General features: G+C 40.8%; 1 protein-coding gene and 1 long non-coding RNA gene across 4 annotated transcripts; one reads left to right on the top strand and one right to left on the bottom strand.

The window, feature by feature from the left end:
- On the bottom strand, nt 1012-10194 carry LOC102158455. Of its 2 annotated transcripts, none has more exons than XR_001304780.2 (3): nt 10108-10194; nt 3094-3271; nt 1012-1469 (listed from the first exon to the last, which is right to left on the bottom strand). It is a non-coding gene; the product is annotated as an uncharacterized LOC102158455 (long non-coding RNA). The 2 variants fall into 2 exon arrangements; XR_001304781.2 differs by having other exon boundaries at nt 1012-1188.
- Nucleotides 10158-24757, top strand: NPM1 (nucleophosmin). 2 transcript variants are annotated; one of them, XM_013990662.2, is made up of 11 exons: nt 10158-10432; nt 12358-12437; nt 13274-13393; nt 13727-13820; nt 14121-14227; nt 14337-14404; nt 18186-18243; nt 18545-18628; nt 19385-19486; nt 22012-22086; nt 24384-24757. In XM_013990662.2, exons 1-11 carry the CDS (start codon nt 10375-10377, stop codon nt 24420-24422), a joined length of 885 nt encoding a protein of 294 aa, XP_013846116.1. In that variant the 5' UTR covers nt 10158-10374; the 3' UTR covers nt 24423-24757. The 2 variants fall into 2 exon arrangements, 1 of the variants encoding a protein (XP_013846116.1); XR_002339545.1 differs by having other exon boundaries at nt 10249-10432; nt 20844-22086; nt 24384-24565.

Here is a 24757-nt window from a genome sequence, read left to right as displayed (position 1 = left end):
GAGAAACTTCTCTTTCATCATGGAAGGTTTATCTCAAGATGTCCCAGCCCACTGGACTCCTAGAAATTTCACCAAGGTGGCAGACCCCTGAATTTTGTGAGATTTGTTTCCTATATTCTCATACATAAATGTCTACCCAAAATATCTAGAGTAATTGCTACTTCACGTTCACTGGGTCCAATCAGCATGATATCATTAATGTAACAAACCAGCTTAATATTTGTGGAAAAGCAACCAAAGTCCTTCCAGACTAGATCATGACAGAGGCCCTGAAGGTTAGATATAGCCCTGAAGTAGGATATTGAAGGTGCCTTGCCAGTTGAAAATAAACTGTATCTTGGGATGTGTTGATTTACTCCAGAAATCAAACCATATCTGGAACAGCAATGCAATAGAAGTTTATTTTTAATTTTTTAATTTTTTATTATAGTTGATTTCCATTGTTCTGTCAATTTCTGCTGTACAGCAAAGTGACCCAGTTACACATATGTATACATTCTTTTTCTCACATTATCCTCCATCATATTCGATTACAAGTGACTAGATATAGTTCCCTGTGCCACATATCAGGATCTCATTGCTTATTCAATCCGAATGCCATAGTTTGCATCTACTAACCCCAAACTTACAGTCCATCTCACCCCCTCTCTCTCCCCCTTGATAACCACAAGTCCATGTCTCCATGTCCATGAGTTTGTTTCTTTTCTGTATTTGAGGTTAATTTGTGTCATATATTAGACTCCAGATATGTGATATCATATGGTATTTGCCCTTCTCTTTCTGACTTACTTCACTTAGTATGAGAGTCTTTATTTCCATCCATGTTGCTGCAAAAGGCATTACTCTGTTCTTTTTGTAGTTGAGTAGTATTCCATTGTGTATATGTACCACATCTTCTTAATCCATTTATTGGTCAATGGACATTTAAGTTGTGTCCATGTCTTGGCTATTGTGAATAGTTGCAATGAACACAGGAATGCATGTATCTTTTTCAATGAAAGTTTTGTCCAGATATATGCCCAGGAGTGGTATCGCTGGATCATACAGTAGTTCTATATTTAGTTTCTTCTGAGGTACCTCCATAATGTTTTTCATAGTGGTTGTACCAATTACATTCCCACCAACAATGTAGGAGGGCTGAATAAGTTTATGATAATCCACTGTCATTTTCCAAGATCCATCTGTCTTCTACACAGGCCAAAAAAAAAAAAGGAAAGATGAATGGGGGAACGGGGTAGGAATCACCACCTCTTTATCTTCTTCCAAGTCCTTGATGGTGGCACTAATCTGCAATCCCTATAAGAATGCAGTATTGCTTCTGATTTCCTATTTTCATAGGTCACCATAAGTACACAGTTATAGTGGTTTCCACTTAGCCTTTTCTCCCATAATGGCTCTTATTCCACAGGTCAGGGAAGCAGAGTGGGAATTCTGCCAGTTGATGAAGATATCTATGCCAATTATGCATTCTGAAGCAAGAAAATGACAACCTCAGATTGGCCAATTACCAATTCAGGACAATGTGAGAGTCAGAAAGTCTCGACGGTAAGGTTTAGAGACAACTTTATCCAGAGGGCAAAACATGCTAAAAATTGGGTCTAGGTCGCAGTAGTAATAGAACTACAGAGTAGTCTGAATTTGTAGCCTCTGTAAGTGTCTCATGCCATGAGAAGGAGAAATGTGCCCCTGAAACCTGGAATGATGATAACTTTTTTTTTTTTTTTTTTTTTTTTTTTGCTTTTTAGGGCTGCACATGTGGCATATGAAGTTCCCAGGCTAGGGGTTGAACTGGAGCTGCAGCTGCAGGTGTATGCCACAGCCACAGTAACATGAGATCCAAGCTGCATCTGCAACCTACATCACAGCTCAGAGCAATGCTGGATCCTTAACCTACCGATCAAGGCCAGGGATCGAACCTGCATCCTTGTGGATACTAGTTGGGTTCTTAACCCACTAAGCCACAGTAGGAACTCCCTAGAAAGTATTTCATTTATTTACTTGGCCACGCCTACAGCATGTGAACATTCCCAGGCCAGGCATCAAACCTGCACCACACCAGTGACCCCAACCACAGCAGTGACAACACTGGGCCCTTAACCCACTAGACCACCAGGGAGTCCTAGAAAATACTTAAAAACTGGTTTCTGGGAGTTCCCGTTGTGGCGCAGTGGTTAACGAATCCGACTAGGAACCATGAGGTTGCGGGTTCGATCCCTGCCCTTGCTCAGTGGGTTAAGGATCCGGCATTGCCGTGAGCTGTGGTGTAGGTCGCAGACGAGGCTCAGATCCCACATTGCTGTAGCTCTGGCGTAGGCCGGTGGCTACAGCTCCGATTAGACCCCCAGCCTGGGAACCTCCATATACTGTGGGAGTGGCCCAAGAAATGGCGAAAAGACCAAAAAAAAAACCAAACAAACAAAAACAACAAAAAAAACTGGTTTCTATAGTTATTGTTTAGTCGATTAATTGAATCAACCAACAATAAACGTATCTACTGAGATAAGACACACCCTGAAGTTATCTCCCCAACATCTACTCCAGTCCTAGAGGATCCTGAACTTTCCAGTCACATGACTTGAGTAGGACTGACTTTTTCTTCAGTTCCAGGATGTGCCCTGAGTGGCCTAAATCCTTTGCTGTAATCCCCCTTCCCCTCCCTCAGGGACTGGATGACAGAGGAACAAGGAACCTAGTAGTATTTCCCAGGACATAGATGGGGAGCACTGAGGGAACCTTGACCAAAGGTAATCCAATCAGGAGAATCTCTGGACTTTTCTTTGACAGTTTGAAGAAAGACAGGTCTCCTACCCCCCTCCTTACCCTTCAGCCCTTGGAAATGAAGAGAAAGAATATGCATGAGGGAATTCAAACCAGGAACAGAGCCAGGGAGGGTGGAGTTGAGAGAATTTCAGAGTCATGTGGCCCTGGCAACGCACTTCACCACCGAGTCTCATCAGCCTTGCCTCTTTTTTTTTTTCCATCTAGTTTGAGTTTGACTTGGGGTTCTTGTGTGAATGTGGCATATTTCGCAGGCCTGACTTGGTAGGAGAAAAGAAGCAAACAGATTTTTCTTTCTTTAAACTTAAACTTTACCTTGTCAATTCTCCCTTCTCCATCCACGCAGTGTGTTGAGCGTTGCTTGGCGCTTCTGTCACTTTCAAGGTATTAGAATAGTCCCATTTTTAGGTGCCAAAAGTCTGGGTCAATTTAAGTTAAAGCTTCCATTTCTGATGTAGTTAAAAGCTTCTCAGGCCCACCCAGGATTAAAAACCTGCAAGAATGAAGGAGAAACATGATCTTTTCTCTATTTCTTCGCCTTGTTTTCTCCTCCTCCTCTATGCATCCTGCTGCTTTTGGGGTGCCCCAGTGTCAGGATGGAAAGGAAAGATAGGAGGTAAAAAACAGGGTCTAGCTTGATGGTGGTGGTTTAATCTGGCATCAGTGCCCTCCCATAACAGATGCCCAAATGCCAACCTTCGATTGGCACTGAAAAATTTTAGTGGAAACTGCAGCTTCAAGCTTTACCTTAAAAAGCAATAGACTGTATGAAATGGCAAAAATATCTGCAAATCATATACCTGATCTAAAATATATAAAGAATGCTGGAGTTCCTGTCGTGGTGCAGCAGAAATGAATCCAGCTAGGAACCATGAGGTTGTGGGTTGGATCCCTGGCCTTGCTCAGTTTAAGGATCCGGTGTTGCTGTGACCTGTGGTGTAGGTCATAGACATGGGTCAGATCTGGTGTTGTTGTGGCTGTGGTGTAGGCTGGCAGCTACAACTCAGATAAGACCCCTAGCCTGGGAGCCTCCATATGCCACAGGTGCAGCCCTCAGAAAGATAAAAAGACAAATATATATTTTTGTCTTTTTATATATATGTTGTATATATATATATACACACACACAACTATATATATACTATATATACTATAACTATATATATACACACATATATACTTATTTATATAAAGAATGCATATAACTCAACAGCAAAACAAAAACAAAAAAAAACCCCAAACAACCCAATTAAAAAGTGGGCAGAGGCTCTGAATAGATAGTTTTCCAAAGAAGACATACAGATGGCCAATAGACACGTGAAAAGATGTTCAACATCACTAACCATCAGGGATATGGAAATCAAAGCCACAATGAAATAACACTTCACACTTGCTAGAATGGCTATCATCAAAAAGATAAGAAATAACAAGTTTAGGAGAGGATGTGGAGAAAAGGGAACACTTGGGCACTGTTGGTGGGAATATAAATTGGTATAGCCACCATGGAAAACAGTATGGAGGTTCCTCAAAAAATTAAAAATAGAACTGCCCTATGGTCTAGAAATTCTACTTCTGGGAATGTATCTGAAGAAAACAAAAACACTAGGTCAAAAAGATATCTGCACCCCTATGTTCATTGCAGGTTGCCAAGACATGAAGCGTTAAGTATCCACAACAAATAAATGGATAAAATGTGATATCTATATCTATATCTAGATATAGATATAGATAGATATATATATCTATCTCAGATGGAGCAGCTGCAGGCCTGGACTTTGCCTGGTGCCAAATTGGTGGGTTGGCAAATAAACCACCATGAGTGTGAGCCACAAAAGTACCTACCCCAAACTTCTGTGCATAAAAACCAAAATGCCTGCTGCTTCTCTTCTGCCCACCAAATTTCATGTGAAAATATAGGTTGTCAAACACCCTAACCAAAATAAACATAGAGGAAGTTCAGCCTAGTCAAGCTGACCCACTGCAATGCCACCCAAACCTAGTCAAAACGAAATGATGGGAGTTCCCTTCGTGGCTCAGGGGTTGACGAACCTGACTAGCATCCAGGAGGATGCGGTTCGATCCCTGGCCTTGCTCAGTGAGTGGGGCCCTAAAAAGACAAAAAAAAAAAAAAAAAGGATGCATTCAGGAGGCTATTCAATGCTGAACTGATTGTAATATAACACAAAACTGCAAACAACCCAGATGTTCATTAGTGGGAAACTGGATAAATAAAACTAGAGCACATCTAAAATGGGATGTAAAAAAAGTCTTTATATGCTTCCATGGAATGAGGTCCAGGATAGAGCAATAAGTGAGGGCAAAAGAAAAAGGAAGACGCAAAACAATGAGAATGATACGTTATCTTTTATCTAAGGAAGTATTTCCTAGCTGTCTATTAAAAAGTCGTAGAAAGACAACTCAGTAGCAATAAGCACCGTTCACAACCAGAATGTGATCTCTAATACCTCCTCCCACTAAAGGATTCAGTGAATCCTTGGAGAAATGGCTAAATCTATCTCCAGGACAGGAAATGTATAATGTGAGCTTGGAATATACTATCATACCAAAAAGGAAGAAAGCTATCAAAGGCTACTGGAGCCATTTCACAAAGAATCAAAGCCAACTTGAAGGGGCTCTCACTGCCCAAGCTCGGTGACTGTAAGCACTGCCTCCCCACTCCTCAAAAAGAGAAGAAAAATGAAAACATTGGCGATATTAAAATTCATGTGCACATACACTTAAAAAACCTGAAAACAAAACAAAACAAAATAAAACAGGGTTCCACCTATTATTCTGAAAACAACCATATAATATAAAAGGAGAGATACATCATTTATGAACTATTTTTCTATTTTTCAGGGTAACCAAATAGTTCATAAGGGAAAGTTCTTTATAGAAGAATTTCAGTCAATAAATGCAGGGGGAATGATAAAATTAGAAATAAAGGAAGGAGGGAGTTCCCATCATGGCTCAGTGGTAAGGAACCCAACCAGTATTCATGAAGACGCGGGTTCGATTTCTGGCCTTGCTCAGTGGGATGAGGATCTGGCTGGCGTTGCCATGAGCTGCAGAGAAAGTCACAGACATGGCTCAGATCCCGCGTTGCTGCGGCTGTGGCATAGGTTGGCAGCTGTAGCTCTGATTTGACTCCTAGCCTGGGAACTTCCATATGCTGCGGGTGAGGCCCTGAAAAGCAAAAATAAATAAATAAATAAATAGAAATAAAGGAAGGAAACAATGGTCAGTGAAAACTTTTAGGTGAATGGAGGACTTTATAAAGAAGAATCAAGCTGACAATACCTGAATTTAACATCACAAAAAGAAAGACCACCAGTCATTTTGCGTACCTTGACACAACATGAGGTATTACAGCCACCTATGAAGTATTCTTGCCAAGAAAGTGAACATGATCCTGGTGAAGCCTTTATAGCAGAGCTGTCCAACATAATTTTCTGCAATGATGGAAATGTTTTTGTGTGCTTTCCAATACTACATCTAATTCTACAGCCATTAGCCAATGGCCACATGGCTATTGAGCACTTAACTAGGGAGACTGATATTTAAATTTTAGTTAATTTTAATTTACTTGAATTTTTTTCTCCTGCTTTTTATGGCTACATGTGTGGCCTATGGAAGTTCCCAGGCTAGGGGTTGAATCAGAGCTGCAGCTGCCAGCCTACACCACAGCTGATGGCAACACTGTATCCTTAACCCACTGAGTGAGGCCAGGGATCAAACCCACATCCTCATGGACACCAGTCAGGTTCCTTACCTCTGAGCTACAATGGGAACTCCTAATTAACTTAAATATAAGTAGCCACATGTAGTTACTGGCAGACACACCTGGTAGAGCATGTTATGTTGAAGCTTTAAAAAACTGTTTAAAGCCACAAGAAATGAAGAAGGGAAGTTGCCTAACAATTGCTGTGGCCTGAATATTTCTATGCCCCCCCTCAAATTCATGCTGAAATGTTATCCCCTAACAATGATGATATTGGTAGGTGAGGCCTTTGGGAGGTGATTCGGTCATGAAGGTGGAAAAGCCCTCATGATTAGAGCTTGTCTGAGATTCTGCAGAGCTCTCCCTGGCCCCTTCTACCACCAGAGAATACAGTGAGAGTCCTCCCTTGACCATGCTGGCCCCCTGATCTTGGACTTACAGCCTCTAGAACTATGAGAAACAAAGTTCTGTTGTTTATGAGTTACCCTGTCTTTTCCTTTTGCAGCCTGAATGGACTAAAACAGCAATATAGAAAGTATGACCGTATTTCTGTAAATAATAAAAGATGCATTTATTTGTATATGTATTTGTAATTAAATATCTGCCTTTTCATGTTCAAGTCTTTCTTAGAATATATTTAAAAAATTATTTTTAGACATCCATAAAGATATATGTAGAAAGTTACTATAGTTTTCTGCAGGGGCTGCCATAACAAAATACCACAGACTGGGTGGCTTAAACAACAGAAATTTCTCACAGTTTTGGAGGCCGGGAAGTCCAAGATGAAAGGGCCAGCTAATTCAACTCCTGCTAAGGGCTTTCTTCTGGCTCGCAGATGTCTGCTTTCTTACTACATCTTCACAAAGATGAGAAAAAGAAAGGTCTGGTGTCTCTTCCTCTTATTCTAAGGGCACCAGTCCTATAGACTGGGGTCCATCTTTATGACCACATTTGAGCTTTATCACCTTTTCACAGGTTCTGTCCCCAAATAGTCACACTGAAGGTTAGGTTTTCCACATACGAATTTTGGGAGAACACAAATATTCAGTCCATAACATTTATGAAAGTATTATTACTTTTTTTTCTTTTTACGGCTGTACCTGCAGCACATGGAAATTCCCAGAGCTAGGGGTTGAAAAGGAGCTGCAGCTGCTGCTCGGGATGCGGTCCCAGCTGCATCTAGAGGGAACCTATGCTGCGGCTTGCGGCAACACCAGACCCTTAACCCACTGAGCAAGGCCAGGGATTGAACCCGCATCCTCATGGATACTAGTTGGGTTCTTAACCCACTGAGCCACAACAGGAACTCCCAAATATTCTTTCCTTTTTTTTTTTTTTTTTTTTTTGTCTGTTTAGGGCCACATGTGCAGCATATGGAAGTTCCCAGGCTAGGGGCTGAATCAGAGCTACAGCTGCTGGCTTATGCTACAGCCACAGCAATGTAGGATCCAAGCCATGTCTGTGCCTACACCATTTATGGAGAAATGGATAAATTATAACATATCCATATTATGTACTAGTTGGACAAATGTCCAAAATATATTCTTGAATATAAAAAGCAAGTTCAACAATATATGAATCACATTAAAAAAAAAAAAATACAAAAAGAGCTCCCTTGTGGCACATCTGGTTAAGGATCCAGCGTTGTCACCACAGTGGCTTGGGTTGCTGCTGCAGTGTGGGTTCGACCCCTGGGCCAGGAACTTCCACATGCTGTGGGCATGGCCAAAAAAAAAAAAAAAAAACCCAAAAAATTCTCAAATACATAATAATTTTCTACTCACTTATATACAGTCTGGAAGTGTAATCACAAAACTATACGTGATTAACCTTGTACAAGGTCTAAATACTTCTAATTTTTAAAAAAGATAATGGACAATCATCACATTTTTAAATCTGAAAAGTGCAAAAACTTTTTTTAATTGCTTGACTCCATGAAATCATAACTAGACTAGGTGTCTGAAACAGAAACACAGCAAATGTATTTATATAATATGCACTATGGCTCCCAGAGAGTTCATGCTCTGTGCAAAACTGCACTGAATAATCATGGTCTAGAAAGCTGAAAGAAATTATAAAGTCATTTCAATTTTTCTTGCAGGGGCCCAAAGAACATTAACCCCTTCTCCACTCCCCTGTAGCTCTTTCTCTCTCTCATTCTAACACCTCTAAATCCGCCTCAGGCACAGTCCTCTCCTCCCTTTTATCAGCCTTTCTCAGTTCCTTTACGGATGTTCTCCGCTACATCTTTTCTCCCCAACAAGTGGCAATCCGTAGTAACTTTCCAAGACTCGGTTTTTTTCTCTAGTAATTGGTCACACTCTGCATTTTAAAAGATGCTAGAACCAAGCTGGTAAAGACTTTTTTCAGTTGGGAGCAGGGAAAAGCGGAGAACAGCTTAGTCCATTCACAAATAAGCATTGATTTCTCCACATTTTGAATTTTGATTCTGTTAATTATTGGTTCATGCGTATCACAGTTTATCTTCCCAAGTAGCCTATGTTTGGAGAAAAGGCGGTAGGGGATTGCTGTCACTATTTTTATTCTTTACAGTACTTTAATTTTTTAAATTTGTGTAAAAACCATAATTGTGGGGATCTTCAGCACCCCTGCCCGAGGAGCTGCGGTTGGGGGAAGGGTGGTCCTCAGTTTGACAGCGTACTTTAAGATACTCATTTCCAGGCTCGCTTCCAGAGTCTAAGTTTGTGTATTTCTTAAACGTCAAATGCCTTCTTTTCAGGCCAGAACAACCTTAGTGATGTTAAAGATTAAGAACTGCACAACCTCAGACACTGGACCCCCGTGTAATCCCCCGAGCTTTTAGACAGGTGTTAGTATTAGACTTGGAGCTAGAGAACCCTGTTTCTGTAACCACTCCGTCTGGGCACCTTACTTCCTCGTGGCGCGTCTCCCTGTCCGCAAAATGGGGATAGTCACATCTGCCTCTTACCTGTTACGTGGGGACATACGGTGGATACACAACCCTTTTAAAACTTTCTCTTTGGAGAAATCACCCAGGCTTGGTTCCTGCCCTGCTCATATGAAAGAGACCGATTTAGAACCCCCTGTTGGCCTCCCAGTGACGTAATGTCGAAGAATTTTAAATTCGGAGATGTTTCCTCAGAAAGGACAGGGGGTTAAAAACAGAACCGATTAAGTCTGGCCAGCAGCTACATCTTTTCTCCCCAACAAGTGGCAATCCGTAGTCCACTGTCTCTGGCACCTTAAGCTTTAACTTTGGGGAAACAATGAACTCTGGGCTCAGGCCTTCAGGCGAGCCAAAAAACTGGAAGTGGTTATGCCTGTTTGCAGGCCTGCGAGGCATGAGGAGATGGCGAAAGGAGAAATGAGCTGCTCTCTGGTTCACTTACAACCAGCTCGCCCTTCGTACCTAACCCAGCTAAGAGTTGCTGCCGCCATTTTGCAGGGTGGGCTGCGCAGGCTCTTGGCGCAAGGCCCGCGCTCCTGAGCGGGAGAGGACGTGGAAGGTTTGGAGGGTGGGGGAACGCGCGCTACGAGGGGGAAGTACGCGTGCGCACAGGCGGTGGCGGCGAAGTGGGTGGGACCAGGGTACGAATGCGCGTGCTCGGTGGGAGCCCGCGAAGTACCTGGAGGAGGTGGGGGGCGAGGTAGCAAGGAGTGATGTTGAAGAGCGCTTGCGCAGGAGAGAGACTGTGCGGGGAGGGGGGCTTCCGAGCACGCGCGCGGAGGCGGGACTTGAAGAGCTCTCGCGAGATCGTCAGGGTGCTATATATGTGCGCAGGGAGCCCGCGTCCTTTCCCTGGTGTGATTCCGTCCTGCGCGGCTGTTCTCCGCAACACTAGTGGATTATCTCCGTCCGCCTTCTCTCCCACCCAAGTGCGTGCCACCAACCCATGGAAGATTCGATGGATATGGACATGAGCCCCCTGAGGCCTCAGAACTATCTTTTCGGTAAGTACTGGCGTGTTGGGCCAAGGCCGAGCGCGGCCTGGTGGCTTTGGAGTGGGTGGTGGAAATCACACTGAGGCCTGGGCAGGTGGAGAAAGCTAAGCAGGCTGGAGGCCTGCGGGAGTGGGAAGCGAGCTGCTGGGGTCCTGAAGCTTAAGGATGGGGACCTGGGAGGGCGAGCCGGCACCACGGAGTGACTGGGAAGTAAGGGCGGCCTGAAGCGTGAGCGGTCCGAGGCCCAGGGCCTGAGTTAATGTGGAACCCACCGGTTTAGGGTTGGGCGTTAGCTGGGGCACGTGGTAGAGCTCCGGGCATAATTTTTTCCTGGGGTTGCGTGAGTTGGTAGGCTTCTGATTCCAGACTAGTGCCTGATGCTGGACTCCAGGTTGGTGGTGCAAGAGATTGTGGGGGATCAGGGTGTGAGACGTGGGCTTCCTATCTGGACGGAGAGGACAAATGGAGCCTGGCGTTGTCCTACAGGCCTAAAGGGTCAGGAGGTCTAGGGCCCAGACTCGGCCCGGGTTCTTCGGCCGGTTACAGGGGGATGGGAGCCGCGGCCCGGCGTGGGGAGGCCGCTACCGCTGGGAGCACGTGGTTGCCACGTGGTTGGGGGAAGGAGGGGTGTGGGCGCTACATCCGGGGTTCACTGGTGTCTTGTCACTCCGAGCCTGGGGTCCTGGGGCTTAATTGAGGATGGTGGACGGGAAATTTTAGGTGAAGTGGTTCGTAGCGCCAGTACTCTTGAGGTCTTTGTTAAGTGGTTAACATCAGTGCTGGTAGTTCTAGAGTTCTTTTTCTATCTCTCCGCGCTCTTTGCAGATGACTTACTGATACTCGGAAAACTGAAGGTTGCACTTAATAGTTCCAACCCCACAACGCTTGCTTCCAGAGCTGGTGCTTTACAAATGATTTGGGAGGTGGGCAGCAGAGGCAGCCTTCTGTTAAACTTGTAGTTCTATTACCAAGGTTTTGTTGCTCACCTCAATCACACAGTGCCATCCTAGGAGACTTGGGTTGGTTTTTCAACTTCACTAAACTTAATTGTTAAAGCCATTTTTTTTCGGTTAGGTTTTGAAGAAGTGCAAATGCCTTCAAGTTCATTTTGTTATATATCGTGCTGAGATATGTTAATTGAGCAGGAACATTTATACATCTCTTGCAGTAAATAAGTAGATGGCAATTAAATGGTATTATTTAAATTAAAATTTAGTTCTGACTATTAAAATCAGTTTGCCTATTCATGAGTGGTAATGGTAACATGCGCTATACATTAAGGGTTTTATTCTTAGCCGGTTTGAAAAGCTGGAGTTTCTGATCAGTTTATATCAAAAACGTTTGTGTTTACCCTCGGAAATATCCCTGGGATATTTCTAGTTTTGCCTTAGATATAATTTCTGAACAGAGTTTATATATATCACTTGTTAGTTCAGAGATGGATTGTGGACCCGTGTAACAACCTTTAGTTCTCCTACTTTGTAGTCTTTCTGTGTTGTAAATACAAGCTGTCGATGTATGTGTTTGTGTAACCACTGTCATTTCTAAATTGGCACTCCTCCTGGGAGTTGGGGTAGGTAATTCAACTTTTTAAAATAGTGGGGTTTTTATCAACATATGTTAGGTTTGGTTTAAGTTCCAGCTTTTACTAAATCTTTGATACTGTTTCCACCTAAGAAGAGTGTAGTTGAGCATAAAATAGTATGATGGAAAGGAGGAATTTATAAAACTATGAAAGTTATTTGCTCTATATGGATGTTATTTGATGTTTATAGACTTGTGTGTTCAAGAAGGCCTGTAAGAGGTACTTCTGCCTTGCTTTTTGGTAGCTAGAATAGAATAGTAAAATCAAGTAACTTTTGGTTACCCACAGTGACGTTTCATTCAGTGTTATTTTTCTCCTTGTTATAGTAGGGTTGTTTCCTCATTTACAGGTTGTGAACTAAAGGCCGATAAAGATTACCACTTTAAGGTGGATAATGATGAAAATGAGCACCAGTTATCTTTAAGAACGGTACGTAAAACTTTTCAAGACAAAGTACTCTCGATTTCAGACACCGCTTAATTTGTGTGGCTTAACATTAGAAAAGTATTTCTATAGTTGTTGTATATGCTTGGTTTTCCACGTGTGTTATAGAAAACCTGCCGTCTTTACCACTCATTTGATATTTTGAACAGTCCAATCACACTGTTCAGCTTTCCTTATTTTCACTGTTACTGTTTCTCTATTTGCTTTTTAGGGCCGCCCCTATGGCATATGAAAGTTCCTAGGCTAAGGGTCAAATTGGAGCTGCAGCTGCCGGCCTACACTGCAGCAACACAGGATCCGAGCTGCCTGTGCAAATCTGCACTGAAGCTCCTGGCAACATGGGGTCCTTAACCCACTAAGGGAGGCTGGGGATCAAACCCGCATCCTGATGGATACACATTGGGTTGGTAATCCAATGAGCCACAATGGGAACTCCCCAGCTTTCCTTATTGTGTCATCTACTTTTCTTGAGTTGTATTAAAAACTCTTTAGGGTAGTGACAAATATACATCTTGTTCCCCAGAGACTAGGCTATAGCCTACTACTTAAATTGTAGGTGGCCGGTAAATGTTAGGCGATTCATACTGTGAGTTAACAGTGGTGATGGCATAAGTATGTGTCATCAAATGCATTTTAGTGTATTTGTTCAAAGTTACTGAGTATGAGACTAGGGTCACATAAAACTTGAAGACAACTTTGAGCTCGTCAGTTTTCCATCAGTGGTAATAATGGAAGATGAATAATTATTCTGTATTTTAAAAAACTCATGGGGGGGCATTGTAAAATAGTGACAGTTTGAAGTACTGTTTTTCTATTCACAGGTCAGTTTAGGGGCTGGCGCAAAGGATGAGTTGCACATTGTAGAAGCAGAGGCAATGAATTATGAAGGCAGTCCAATCAAAGTAACACTGGCAACTTTGAAAATGTCTGTACAGCCGACGGTAAGGGCACTTTTATGCTTGGGATTTTATGTCCTTCTAATTCTTAACATTAAGATGGGTATCATTTAGGTTACACTAAGGAGATTGGGGAATGAGCTTTGGTTTTTCTTATAGTCAGAACTGTGTTGTCATTGGGGTTGACTGATCAACTCTTGGAACAAGGTGGTAGCTGCTTGCTTATCAGAGGTGGAAAAAAGATTCATTGGTTTGTTCATTTGGCCAGATGGGTTTGCTTCTTCAGTAACATTTTTAAGTATGAACAGGTTTTATATCAAACATATAATCTTAATTTTCTTCACACTATTTAGTGATGGATAAATTTCTCCTTTTTAGGTTTCCCTTGGGGGCTTTGAAATAACACCACCTGTGGTCTTACGGTTGAAGTGTGGTTCAGGGCCTGTGCATATTAGTGGACAGCACTTAGTAGGTATGTTATTTTTGTGTTATGTTGTTTTATTTTTCAGCAGCTACTTTGTTGCCAATTTGGAATAGGGTGTCTTTAGTTATAGTACTACTTACTGTCTGAGTTCAAGTGGGAATCTAGTCATTTGTAGCATGTAAAACCCAGTAATGAGTGTTAGCACTCAAAATACCTTTTTTTAAAAAACTTGTACCTTTTTTACTGTTTTTCTATAGAATCTCACTTTCAAAATACTCAGTATCCCTTTTTCTGAGTTCCTGCTGTTGGTTGAGTTTTCGTGGTAGCTAATAACGAATTTTATTGCAGCTGTAGAGGAAGATGCAGAGTCAGAAGATGAGGAGGAGGAAGATGTGAAACTTCTGAGTATATCTGGAAAGCGTTCTGCCCCCGGAGGTGGTAGCAAGGTTCCACAGGTATAGATGTGATTTATTGCACATTGAACTTCTTGTGGCCTTTTGTTTGGTAGTTTGGATTAATTATAATTAGTACTTGCTTAGGATTGTGTCCGTTTATTTTTTTAAGAAAAAGGTAAAACTTGCTGCTGATGAAGATGAAGATGATGATGAAGATGATGACGACGATGACGAAGAGTAAGTAGTATGCCCTTAGAAACCTGACATAGTTGCATGGGGAGTTATAAAAATTATTGAGAAAAATCATCCTGTGGGATTCGTGACAGTTACAAAAGGTAAATGGTCAGTGGTTGTCAGTTTGGGTTAAATGAACTGAGGTAAAGGCTGGAGTATGCAGCATTTCCCAAATGCATTTGACTAGGTGACTTTTTAGTCTGTGATCACATTCTTACATGCTAACAAGTCAGGTGTTGATGATGAATAGTTTGTAATAAATGGATTGAGGAGAAAGAAAATCTGAGTAACGCCAGCTACATCGATTTTGTAGGTTGTCATGTGAAGTATTTTCATCACAAAGGATCTTGGCATGTGATTGTCTGGCCCTCATGAGAAAATACGATTCTATGGAGTTCCCGTCGTGGCGCAGTGGTTAACGAATCCGACTAGGAACCATGAGGTTGCGGGTTCGGTCCTTGCCCTTGCTCAGGCGTTGCCGTGAGCTGTGGTGTAGGTTGCAGACTCGGCTCGGATCCTGCGTTGCTGTGGCTCTGGCGTAGGCCGGTGGCTATGGCTCCGATTCGACCCCTAGCCTGGGAAACCTCCACATGCCGCAAGGGCGGCCCAAGAAATAGCAAAAAGACAAAAAAAAAAAAAAAAAAGGAAAATACGATTCTAAAAGAGAGTAGGATTTTCCTGGAGAATTTTAAGATTTAATTGTAAATAAGATTTGATATTTTTATTAGGCCAGGCTATGGTAAATAAAGTGCTATCCATTTTATGGAATAAAATGGTATTCTTTTCCTATATGCTGTGATATGAAAACTTCAATATATTGAATTTTTAATTGCCTGTCAACTTTGTAATTGATAATTAATTACCTGTGTGTCAAACTTAAACTCAGTGTAATGAGTGTTTGTTATTACTTTGCTTGAAAGACATTTCCTGTCTTTCAAATGAGGATGATTCCTGCTGTAACTACAGCATAAATAGTTTGTTTCTCCCTGCCATGTCAAGTTATCCTTGAGGTAGATTGGGAGGGAGGAATGAAAAGTGTAGATGGTGTCCAAGTCCAAAACAGTAAGCTCAAGAAAAGTTCAGGAAAGAAATGGTAGTCAGATACATAGAGGTGGGGGGCAGTGGATGCTTTAAGGGGTGTGGCCAGAGAACTATGTAGTGGGTCACTTTGGAGGACAGTTTTTAGGGGACCGCCATAGTGTTGGGCCCTCAAGTATGACTGGCATGGGGCTGTGCCCCAAGTGTACAGTTTTACACCTTTGACCACAGTGGGGGCTGGGTCCCAGTGATGCAGGGACAGCATGGAGTTTCTGTGTTGTGTGCCGCAGGGGCCAGGTCAGGCATGAGGTGGTGGGCAGAAGGAGTGTTACTGGTTCTTCACTGAGGTGGCACTGGGATTTGCCTTGATACCACCCAATAAAATGTTACTTAATTTTTTAAAAAGTTAGTGTGGTATTTTCCCATAGAAATGCCCTTTTCCCTATTTTATTAGGGAGTATCTTAATAAAATTGCTTATGATAACGGATTTATAGAAACCATTGTCATTTGAGTATGAGGTAGCACATGCAGTTATTGGATTCTAGGGTCAGAATTGACAAAATTAAAAATCACTTAAATCACTTTTTACTATTTGATTAGATAAAATTTACAAATACATACTCCCATTCCATTGGTTCTTTAGGTTCATTTTCATGACAGTTCTTTTTTTTTTTTTTTTTTTTGTCTTTTTGTCTTTTGTTGTTGTTGTTGTTGCTATTTCTTTGGGCCGCTCCCTCGGCATATGGAGGCTCCCAGGCTAGAAGTTGAATCGGAGCTGTAGCCACCGGCCTACGCCAGAGCCACAGCAACACAGGATCCGAGCCGCGTCTGCAACTTACACCACAGCTCACGGCAACGCCGGATCGTTAACCCACTGAGCAAGGGCAAGGACCAAACCCGCAACCTCATGGTTCCTAGTCGGATTCGTTAACCACTGCGACACGACGGGAACTCCCTCATGACAGTTCTTTGCAGAAAAACTTTTAATGTTCATAAAGTCAAATTTATTTCTAGTTTATTATTCTAGTGCTTTTGGAGGCAAACCGAGTCACACCTAAGAAACCATTGGCCAAATCTTTGCAAAGTTTTATAGTTTTAGCTCTTAACTTTTTGATCTTATGTCCATTTTGAATTTTTTATATGTTGTGAGTTAAGAGACAACTTTTTTCTATTCCGGATGTCCAATAGTCCCAGCACCATTTGTTAAAGACTTCTTTCCGCTTTGAATGGTCCCCAGCACCATTTGTGAAAGACTTTCCCCATTGAATGGCCTTTGCCCTCTTGTTAATAGGGTGAAGTTAGCATGAATAAGAGTTTATTTCTGGACTCCTCAGTGCCAGTCTATGGGAATATGTTGATCCTTTGGCCAGTAAAACACTATCCTGATTTCTGTTTTGTGGTTTTTATAAATTTCAATTTGAAATCACTTAATGTGAATGCTTCAACTTTGTTCTCTTCCAAGGTTGTTTGTGGCTACTTTGGGTTCTTGGAATTTCAGTATGAGTTGTAGGATCAGTTTATAAGCCAGCTAGGATTCTTTTAGAGATTGTTAAATCTGTAGATTAATTTGGAGAGTTGCCACTTTAATCTTGTACTGTCTGTGTGTGTGGAATGTTTCTATTTTAATTTCTTTAAATATCCATTTTCTTTAAATTCTCAGCTGTAAAAAACAACTCACTGTTTACTATCTTCACTATTTAAGTCTACAGTCCAGTAGTTTTAACCATATTCACATCGTTGTGTGACATCTCAGAACTCTACTGAAAACCATAACTGTTGAACAAAAAGTCCCCATTTCTGCCTCCTCCCAGCCCCTGGCGACCATCAATCTTTTGGTTTCTGTAAAAAGTGATTACTTGAGATATTTCAGTGTAAGTGAACTTACACGGTATTTGTCTCTTTGTGATACCTTCTTTCACTTGGCATTATGCCCTGAACACTTATCCATGGGCTGCATTTGACAGGATTTTCCTTAAGACTGAATATTCCACAATATGTATACATAGGTATATGATGTGGGTTTTTTGCCTTTTTAGGGCTGAACCCAAGGCATATGGAGGTTCCCAGGCTAGGGGTCCAATTGGAGCTGTAGCCGCCAGCCTACGGCCACAGCCACGCCACGTTGGAGCCACGTCTTCAAACTACACTACAGCTCACGGCAACCCACTGAGCAAGGCCAGGGATCAAACCCTGCTGAGTCGTGCCGGGAACGCCTATGGATTTTTTTTTTTTTTTTGTCTTTTGTCTCTTGTCTTGTCTTTTTAGGGCCACACCTGCGGCATATGGAGGTTCCCAGGCTAAGGGTCTAATCAGAGCTGTAGCCCCCAGCCTACACCACAGCGACACCAGATCCGAGCTGCATCTGCGACCTACACCACAGTTCACTGCAACGCCAGATCCTTAACCCACTGAGCGAGGCCAGGGATCGAATCTGCAACCTCATGGTTCCTAGTCAGATTCGCTTCCACTGCGCCATAGCGAGAACTCCTGATTTTTTTTTAATACATTTTTAACTGTTGAACATTTGTGTTTCTTCTGCCTCTTAGTAATTAGGAATGTTATGCTGCAGTGAAGATGAAAGCACAGATTATCTTTAAGACCATGCTTTCAGTTCTTTTGTCAACCCCCACAAGTTTGAAAGTTCTTTATACCTTGATTGACTAAGCTTGTAGGTTCATCCATTTCCTGGATAAGTTTTTTAGATTTTTTGAGTCCCTCAGTAATAAGGACTTGCTTCATTTGTAGTGACGATGATGATGACTTTGATGATGAGGAAGCGGAAGAAAAAGCTCCAGTAAAGAAAGTAAGTAAGACACAGTAAAGTAAGATTGTCAGAAATGGCTAAAAACAGAAAATGATGGGGATTTTTTTAGTGCTGTTGGCTTCGGAGACAGTCTCTAAGTCCTGAGTAGGGCTGTCCTGGAAATTTTCCTAATAGTGGGGAATGATCTATTTTCTTCAGCTGTATGGACTTCTCCCTATTATACCCCTTTTGCCAAGATAATTGTTTCCTCTTAGTTTGCTGCTTTTATATGGTTTGGCAAGTTTTATTTGCACTAATAAGTCATATAGGAGGAGCATTGATTAATAATTTCTAATTGCAGTCAATACGGGATACTCCAGCCAAAAATGCACAGAAATCAAACCAGAATGGAAAAGACTCAAAACCGTCAACACCAAGATCAAAAGTAAGTGGTAACATACACATCAGTACAGGCTCCACTGAAGTAATTAGGTTCTAGAACCTAAAATCTGTTAGACCTTTGGAGAACACCTGTGGTTGGTAAAAATGCTTGTTGGTAATCACTCAAATACATAGACAGTTGATCCTTGAACAGTTTATGTTTGAACTGCATGCACGGGTCCATTGTTACACAGGATTTTTTTCAGTTGTAAATACTCCAGGACTGCACATCCACCTTTTGGTTGAGGAACCACAGATGTGGAGGGCTTGTAATTAGTTACACACAGATTTTCTGTCACATAGAGGGCCAGTTTATTGTGTAGCTGACTTCTAATGGAAGAGAAAGTCAACAAAGATTTTTTTATTGTGATACGAAGTTGTGTCAAGGGTCTTATAGTGCAGTTTCTCGGTGTTGGCTGCATCTTGGGGAGGTGATCATTTATATGCTAGGGAATGGGCCTCTGGGCATCAAGCTGCATTAACTTTCTTGCTTCCTTTATGTGTAGAACTTGACCTGGTATTAAATACAAATGTAGGCTCAAACTATTTTCTATTCTCTAAGGAATAATTTAAGCACAAAAAATAGCTGCTGCAGTGACAATGCTGGATTCTTAACCCACTGTGCCACAGGAGAACTCCTATACTTGTTTTTCACAAGAAAAGCTTTGTAAGAATTTCATTTATTGAGAAAATTCAGATAGAATGAGTCTTAACAGCTCTGTGTACTCTTAGGATGTTGAAATTTGCCTTTTTTTTCCAGGGTCAAGAATCCTTCAAAAAACAGGAAAAAACTCCTAAAACACCGAAAGGACCTAGTTCTGTAGAAGACATTAAAGCAAAAATGCAAGCAAGTATAGAAAAAGTGAGTAAAGCTGTCTTAAAGAAAACAGGATTGGTTTATTTCTCCTTCAGATGATGCCTTTCTGGGATTTGGAACAGGACTCTTCTTCCTCATTTTTTTATCTTCAATACACCACTCCTTTTGTGGTGTGAAATTCCTTCAAAAATGGATTACAAGTTACTTACATTATACTTCATATGGTGATTTTTTTTTCCCCACACATTTCAATTTACATATGCTTTATTTCCCACTAAAAGGAATACAAGTAAATAAGTCGTGGGATACATTCTGTCTTCAGATTTTAAAGTGAGCTCAATGAGAACATTTACCTTTGCCTGTTCTGGTTCTGGTTATAAGATGCTATGGAGCCAGCAGGGGGCGTATGAATCTTGTCTAAAATTTCACACAGCTGCAAGAGTCCAGTCTTTGGCTGCTTGGTATTGTAGGGGTTTTTCGTTTTTATTTTGTTTTTTTTTTTTACTTTATTTTTTTGCTTTTTAGGGCCACACTCCTGGCATACAGAGGTTCCCAGGCTAGGGGTCTAATCGGAACTGTAGCCGCGAGCCTACACCACAGCCACATCAACGCCAGATCCTAGCTACATCTGCCACCCAAACCACAGCTCACGGCAATGCCCAGTACTTAACCCACTGAGCGAGGCCAGGGGTTGAACCCAAAACCTCATGGTTCCTAGTTGGATTTGTTTCTGCTGCACGCCATGGTGGGAACTCCGGTATTGTAGTTTTTTTTTTTTTTTTTTAAATGACTGACTCTAGTCAGAAACATTTTCCAACATTGAGTAATTTTTATCTTTTGCACGAAGGTGTTAGCAGTCAATGACATGATAGTGATGTCTTGACTTTTGAGTGACTAATGTTTACATTTAGTCCCTTTCTGTCTTAAGTAATGGGAACCTGTAAGAGATTAGCATTTGTCCTGTTTGATTGATTTGGTGTGGGGGCTACACTTAGAAACTTGAGTGGACTTTATAGAGTATGGAATAATTGCTTTCAGTGCCTTAATGTATTTGAGAGAAACTTAATTCCGTGAATAATATTCTTAGATCCCAGTTACTTACTGGGAATAGATGGGGTGGTGAAGTTTACTGATTCTTTTCCCCATGTTTTTTTCTGTGCTCTCTAGGTTCTACATGGCCTCAATAGATTTCCTTTGCTTGTGCAGTTATGAGTCAGTTGGAGAACTAACGTTTTAGAACCAGGATGTATTTTTTTTATCTTGCTTTAGTACTACTGTAAACATTTTAGCCTTCCGGTATCTCTGCTTTATTTTTATCCCTTGGATACAGTGCTAAAAATGACATTTTAGATACCCCTCCCCCCAATGTTAATATGGTCCTATCTCCTTGGTTTAATTGCAGGCGCATTGAACAGTCCTGGGCACTACTGGTAAATTAAGCCCAAAGATGGGGAGAGAGGAAAAGGAGAAACAAATATAGTCCATACTGAGTATCATCAACAATCCAGACTGAAGTCTTCTATTTTAATCTCGATCCCCTTTGCTGATTTTGTCACCTGCCCACGCCCCCTTCCAGGCTGGAAGCAATCTCTTAATTGCCTAAAGCACTTTTCTTTTGACTGCTATTACTCAGTGATCCTTAAACTTTGCTTTCTATTACTTGTGCATTTGCCTCACCTCTTTGACCGTGTTTTAATCACCTTGTATCTCCCTAGCTGTTGAATAAATATTTGAATCAAGTAAGAACGTATGTGACAATAATTTAAAAGTGTGAATTATGGCAAGGTTTATTTTCTAGGTGATAGAGGCAGTTAAATAAATTATACCGGAGGCCTTCTTGATCTTTTTAAATGAATAGAAGGTTCAGGTTACAAGAAAAATCAAAATAGGAAACAAAAGTCATAAAATTCATACATTAAGATAATTCTAAAGCAGTGATAAGTATAAACATTTCAAGCTCTTTTAAAATATTTGGAGATGCAATGCTTTGTAAATAATGTGCTGCTACTATTGTGGTTTCTTCCCTATGTCAATAATTAAAAGGAATTCTGAATTTTTTAGAGTTTAGGGAAATGTAATAGTATTCCCCCCTGCATTTGACTTCTTAATATCCCTTGAATTGACTCCCAGGTTAGCACTGTGCTGGGCCGAGGTTCTTGGTATATCTTTAACAATTTTCGGCACTAGTATATATGATACTCGAGAGGACTATGTTTTGTCTTTGATCCTAGGTCATAGAGGGGATGATGAAGCTGACTTGTTAGATCATACAGCAGGCTGTCAAGTTGACATCAGTGATGAACCACAAGCATAGCATACTTTGTGTTTTTAGAGTGATTGGGAGGAATTTGAAACTTGATGCGCATCAGTCTGAGAGTACCATGGAAGACCTAGGTTCCAGTGTTGTACAACAGGTCTAGGGATAAAAAGGATTAAAATGAAAGAGTTGAAAGGACAAGGAGTGGCTCTCAATCCATGCAATAAACAGCATGCAGATCTTTGAGGAATTTCATACATATCTCTAAAAAACAAGTGTTTCTTACCCTTAATAATGGCTTTTGTCTCAATAGGGTGGTTCTCTTCCCAAAGTGGAAGCCAAGTTCATCAATTATGTGAAGAATTGTTTCCGGATGACTGACCAGGAGGTAATTGAACTTTCTGGAGACATGACTAATTCCAAAATTTATTGTGATTTATTACATTATTTGTTTAGTCTCTTTAGGTGTTGGCTTCTTTTAAAAGGTTCCTAACCACAGACAATACTTCAGATTAAATACATGGAAAGTCTTAAGAATTTAGTTGGCACAGAGACTGAGAAGACATTTTTTCCCAGCTTTCATATAGTTAGTTGGTAAATTATCTCTTGGTTACTGAACTCGGTTTGGTTTGCTTTTGGTACTCTGTTGGCCAAGGAAATGGGCTGTGGTTTTCCTTACTGCTCCATTTGGCTACTTTTGGGCCAGTCTGGTCCTTTGCTTTCTTGTGAGTTGGCAGAAATGATTTTCTGCATAAATGTTATGGGAAGCACATTTTGCTGAAATCAAGCTGAGTGTAAAATCTGGAAGAAGCCAAATTGTACTCTATATACTGAGTCAATGTTAGGTTTTTGTTTTTCTTTTCTTTGGGTGGGCTGTGACAAGTAGCTGTGGGGTCTCAGTTAGTTCCCAGACCAGGATTGAACTCCACAATGAATATTCAGAATAGCAGACGTTTAGTGAATGTAAAAGTTCTATTGTTTGTTTTTTTTAAAAAGTAGTAGGCAGCTGTTAATTCAGTATTGAAAATGGTGGAGAGTCAGATATAAACCATTGTCTATTAACTAACAGGTAAGCTAAGAGATATATAATTTCAACTAATAGCGAATGAGGTGGTAAAATAAAAGTCACAAGAAAAATTCAGATGAAGATAAAATAACAACCAAAGTTGCAAGGGCCTTCCACACAGTATAGCATCAGTCTTGTGGCTAAAATAATTGAACACACTGCTGTCAGGAATATTTTCTGACTCCCAAACTGTAAGCATATTTTCAAATGGCCAGGATGAAATCTCTGCCAGATAGTAAGTATGATGGCTTGGGTTCTTATACCAGAGATTATAAAATTATCACTTTTCTTTCAGAAGAAAAATTGCACAAGCAATGAGAAGAAATGATCACTATTTGCAGCTATACCATAAGAATGTGACACACTTTAGCTGTAGATAGTGATCATAATGTTGCTTTTGAGGGTTTGGGTAGTGAAATCACTTCCAGATGGGGCTTGAGAAATAATAAGCACGTTTTTGTGGAAACTCACAAAGAACTATGTCCACTGTATTGTAGTGGAGAGGCTACAGATAAAAATTCTGTACAGATGTTTGTGTAAAGGTGCAAACAATGTTTACTCAAAAGTTGAAGCAAAGCATAAATGATGAAGGCGTTTGCTGTCCCATTTTTGGGGGGGGACAACGGAGTATCATGAAGTTCTTATTCTATACTTAAATAAATGATTCAAGAATGGCTGTTTGTAGACATCCAATATTTGTTGAAATCCAATGACTGTTTAACTACTATTTGAGAAATCCCTACTTGAAGCACTTTATTGAAGAAAAGACTCCCAGAGTTCTTGGTGATATTTTAAATAATCCATTGAATTAAGCCTACTTATTTCTTTTAAAGAGCAAGAACAAGTCACTGAAGTCCATTGCTTTAAAGGGACTTGTGGCCAAAAACATCAACTATTTTCTTTTTAAAAAGAGTCATTCATGAATAGGAAAAGAAACACCACTTGAAGTAGATAATACTGTACTTACATGATTGTAATTGGAAGTGGGTTTTTTTTAAATCACTTGAAGGTTTTGGTGTTTACATGGATGCTATTAAAGACCAGCATGAGGATAAGCAGATTGAAGTCTGTGTTAAAGAAGGACATAGAAATGGATGAGGGTGGTTGGTTGCTTTTTTGTGTTTTGAAAGTCATTAGTGTTTTAAGTCACTAGGAGATTTCAAGAAGGAAAGGTAAGTTAGTTATGGACGATGATGATAATGTACTGTCATGCCAAAGAGCTTGTCTGAGTAGCTAATAAGTGGCAGAACACGTTCAGTATGTATACTGTCTCTAGTGCTAATGCTAGCATGTGTTCTCATTAATGAGTGTTCAGTAGACAAAACGAAATAATTTGGATGCGATTACTGTAGACACTTAAAATGGAAACAAACTGTAGGCTGTAACTAAGGACAAATTCTGCAAAACAAGGAACTGTTGAAATTTCACATCAGGAAAATACAATTACCAAGGAGTAAAGATGATGGCTGGGTATACATTTCCTTGAAATCAGTGAACCCCTTTTTGGTGGTAGAATGAAAAATAGATAAATTGAACTGTATAAAGAGACATGGTTTAATTTATTGGTGTCTATGAAGTGTTGTGGTTTTTTAACCACATTTCTTTTTTTTTTTTTCCAGGCTATTCAAGATCTCTGGCAGTGGAGGAAGTCTCTTTAAGAAAATAGTTTAAACAGTTTGTTAAAATTTTCCGTCTTATTTCATTTATGTAACAGTTGATATCTGGCTGTCCTTTTTATAATGCAGAGTGAGAACTTTCCCTACCGTGTCTGATAAATGTTGTCCAGGTTCCATTGCCAAGAATGTGTTGTCCAAAATGCCTGTTTAGTTTTTAAAGATGGAACTCCACCCTTTGCTTGGTTTTAAGTATGTATGGAATGTTATGATAGGACATAGTAGTAGTGGTGGTCAGACAAATGGAAATGGTGGGGAGACAAAAATATACATGTGAAATAAACTCAGTATTTTAATAAAGTAGCACTATTTCTTCTGTT

This window comes from Sus scrofa, chromosome 16 (genome assembly GCF_000003025.6).
Source record: "Sus scrofa isolate TJ Tabasco breed Duroc chromosome 16, Sscrofa11.1, whole genome shotgun sequence".
NCBI lineage: Eukaryota > Metazoa > Chordata > Mammalia > Artiodactyla > Suidae > Sus > Sus scrofa.
Note: the sequence above shows the minus strand (reverse complement) of the source record. Positions and strands in the feature narration are given on the sequence as shown.

Excerpts from the sequence above, each read along its gene's own strand:
- NPM1 (XM_013990662.2), top strand. The coding sequence starts at position 10,375 with ATGGAAGATTCGATGGATATGGACATGAGCCCCCTGAGGCCTCAGAAC. Across the intron at positions 19,487-22,011 it reads TGCAAGCAAGTATAGAAAAA|GGTGGTTCTCTTCCCAAAGT; the intron begins GTGAGTAAAGCT and ends TTGTCTCAATAG. Across the intron at positions 22,087-24,383 it reads TCCGGATGACTGACCAGGAG|GCTATTCAAGATCTCTGGCA; the intron begins GTAATTGAACTT and ends TTTTTTTTCCAG.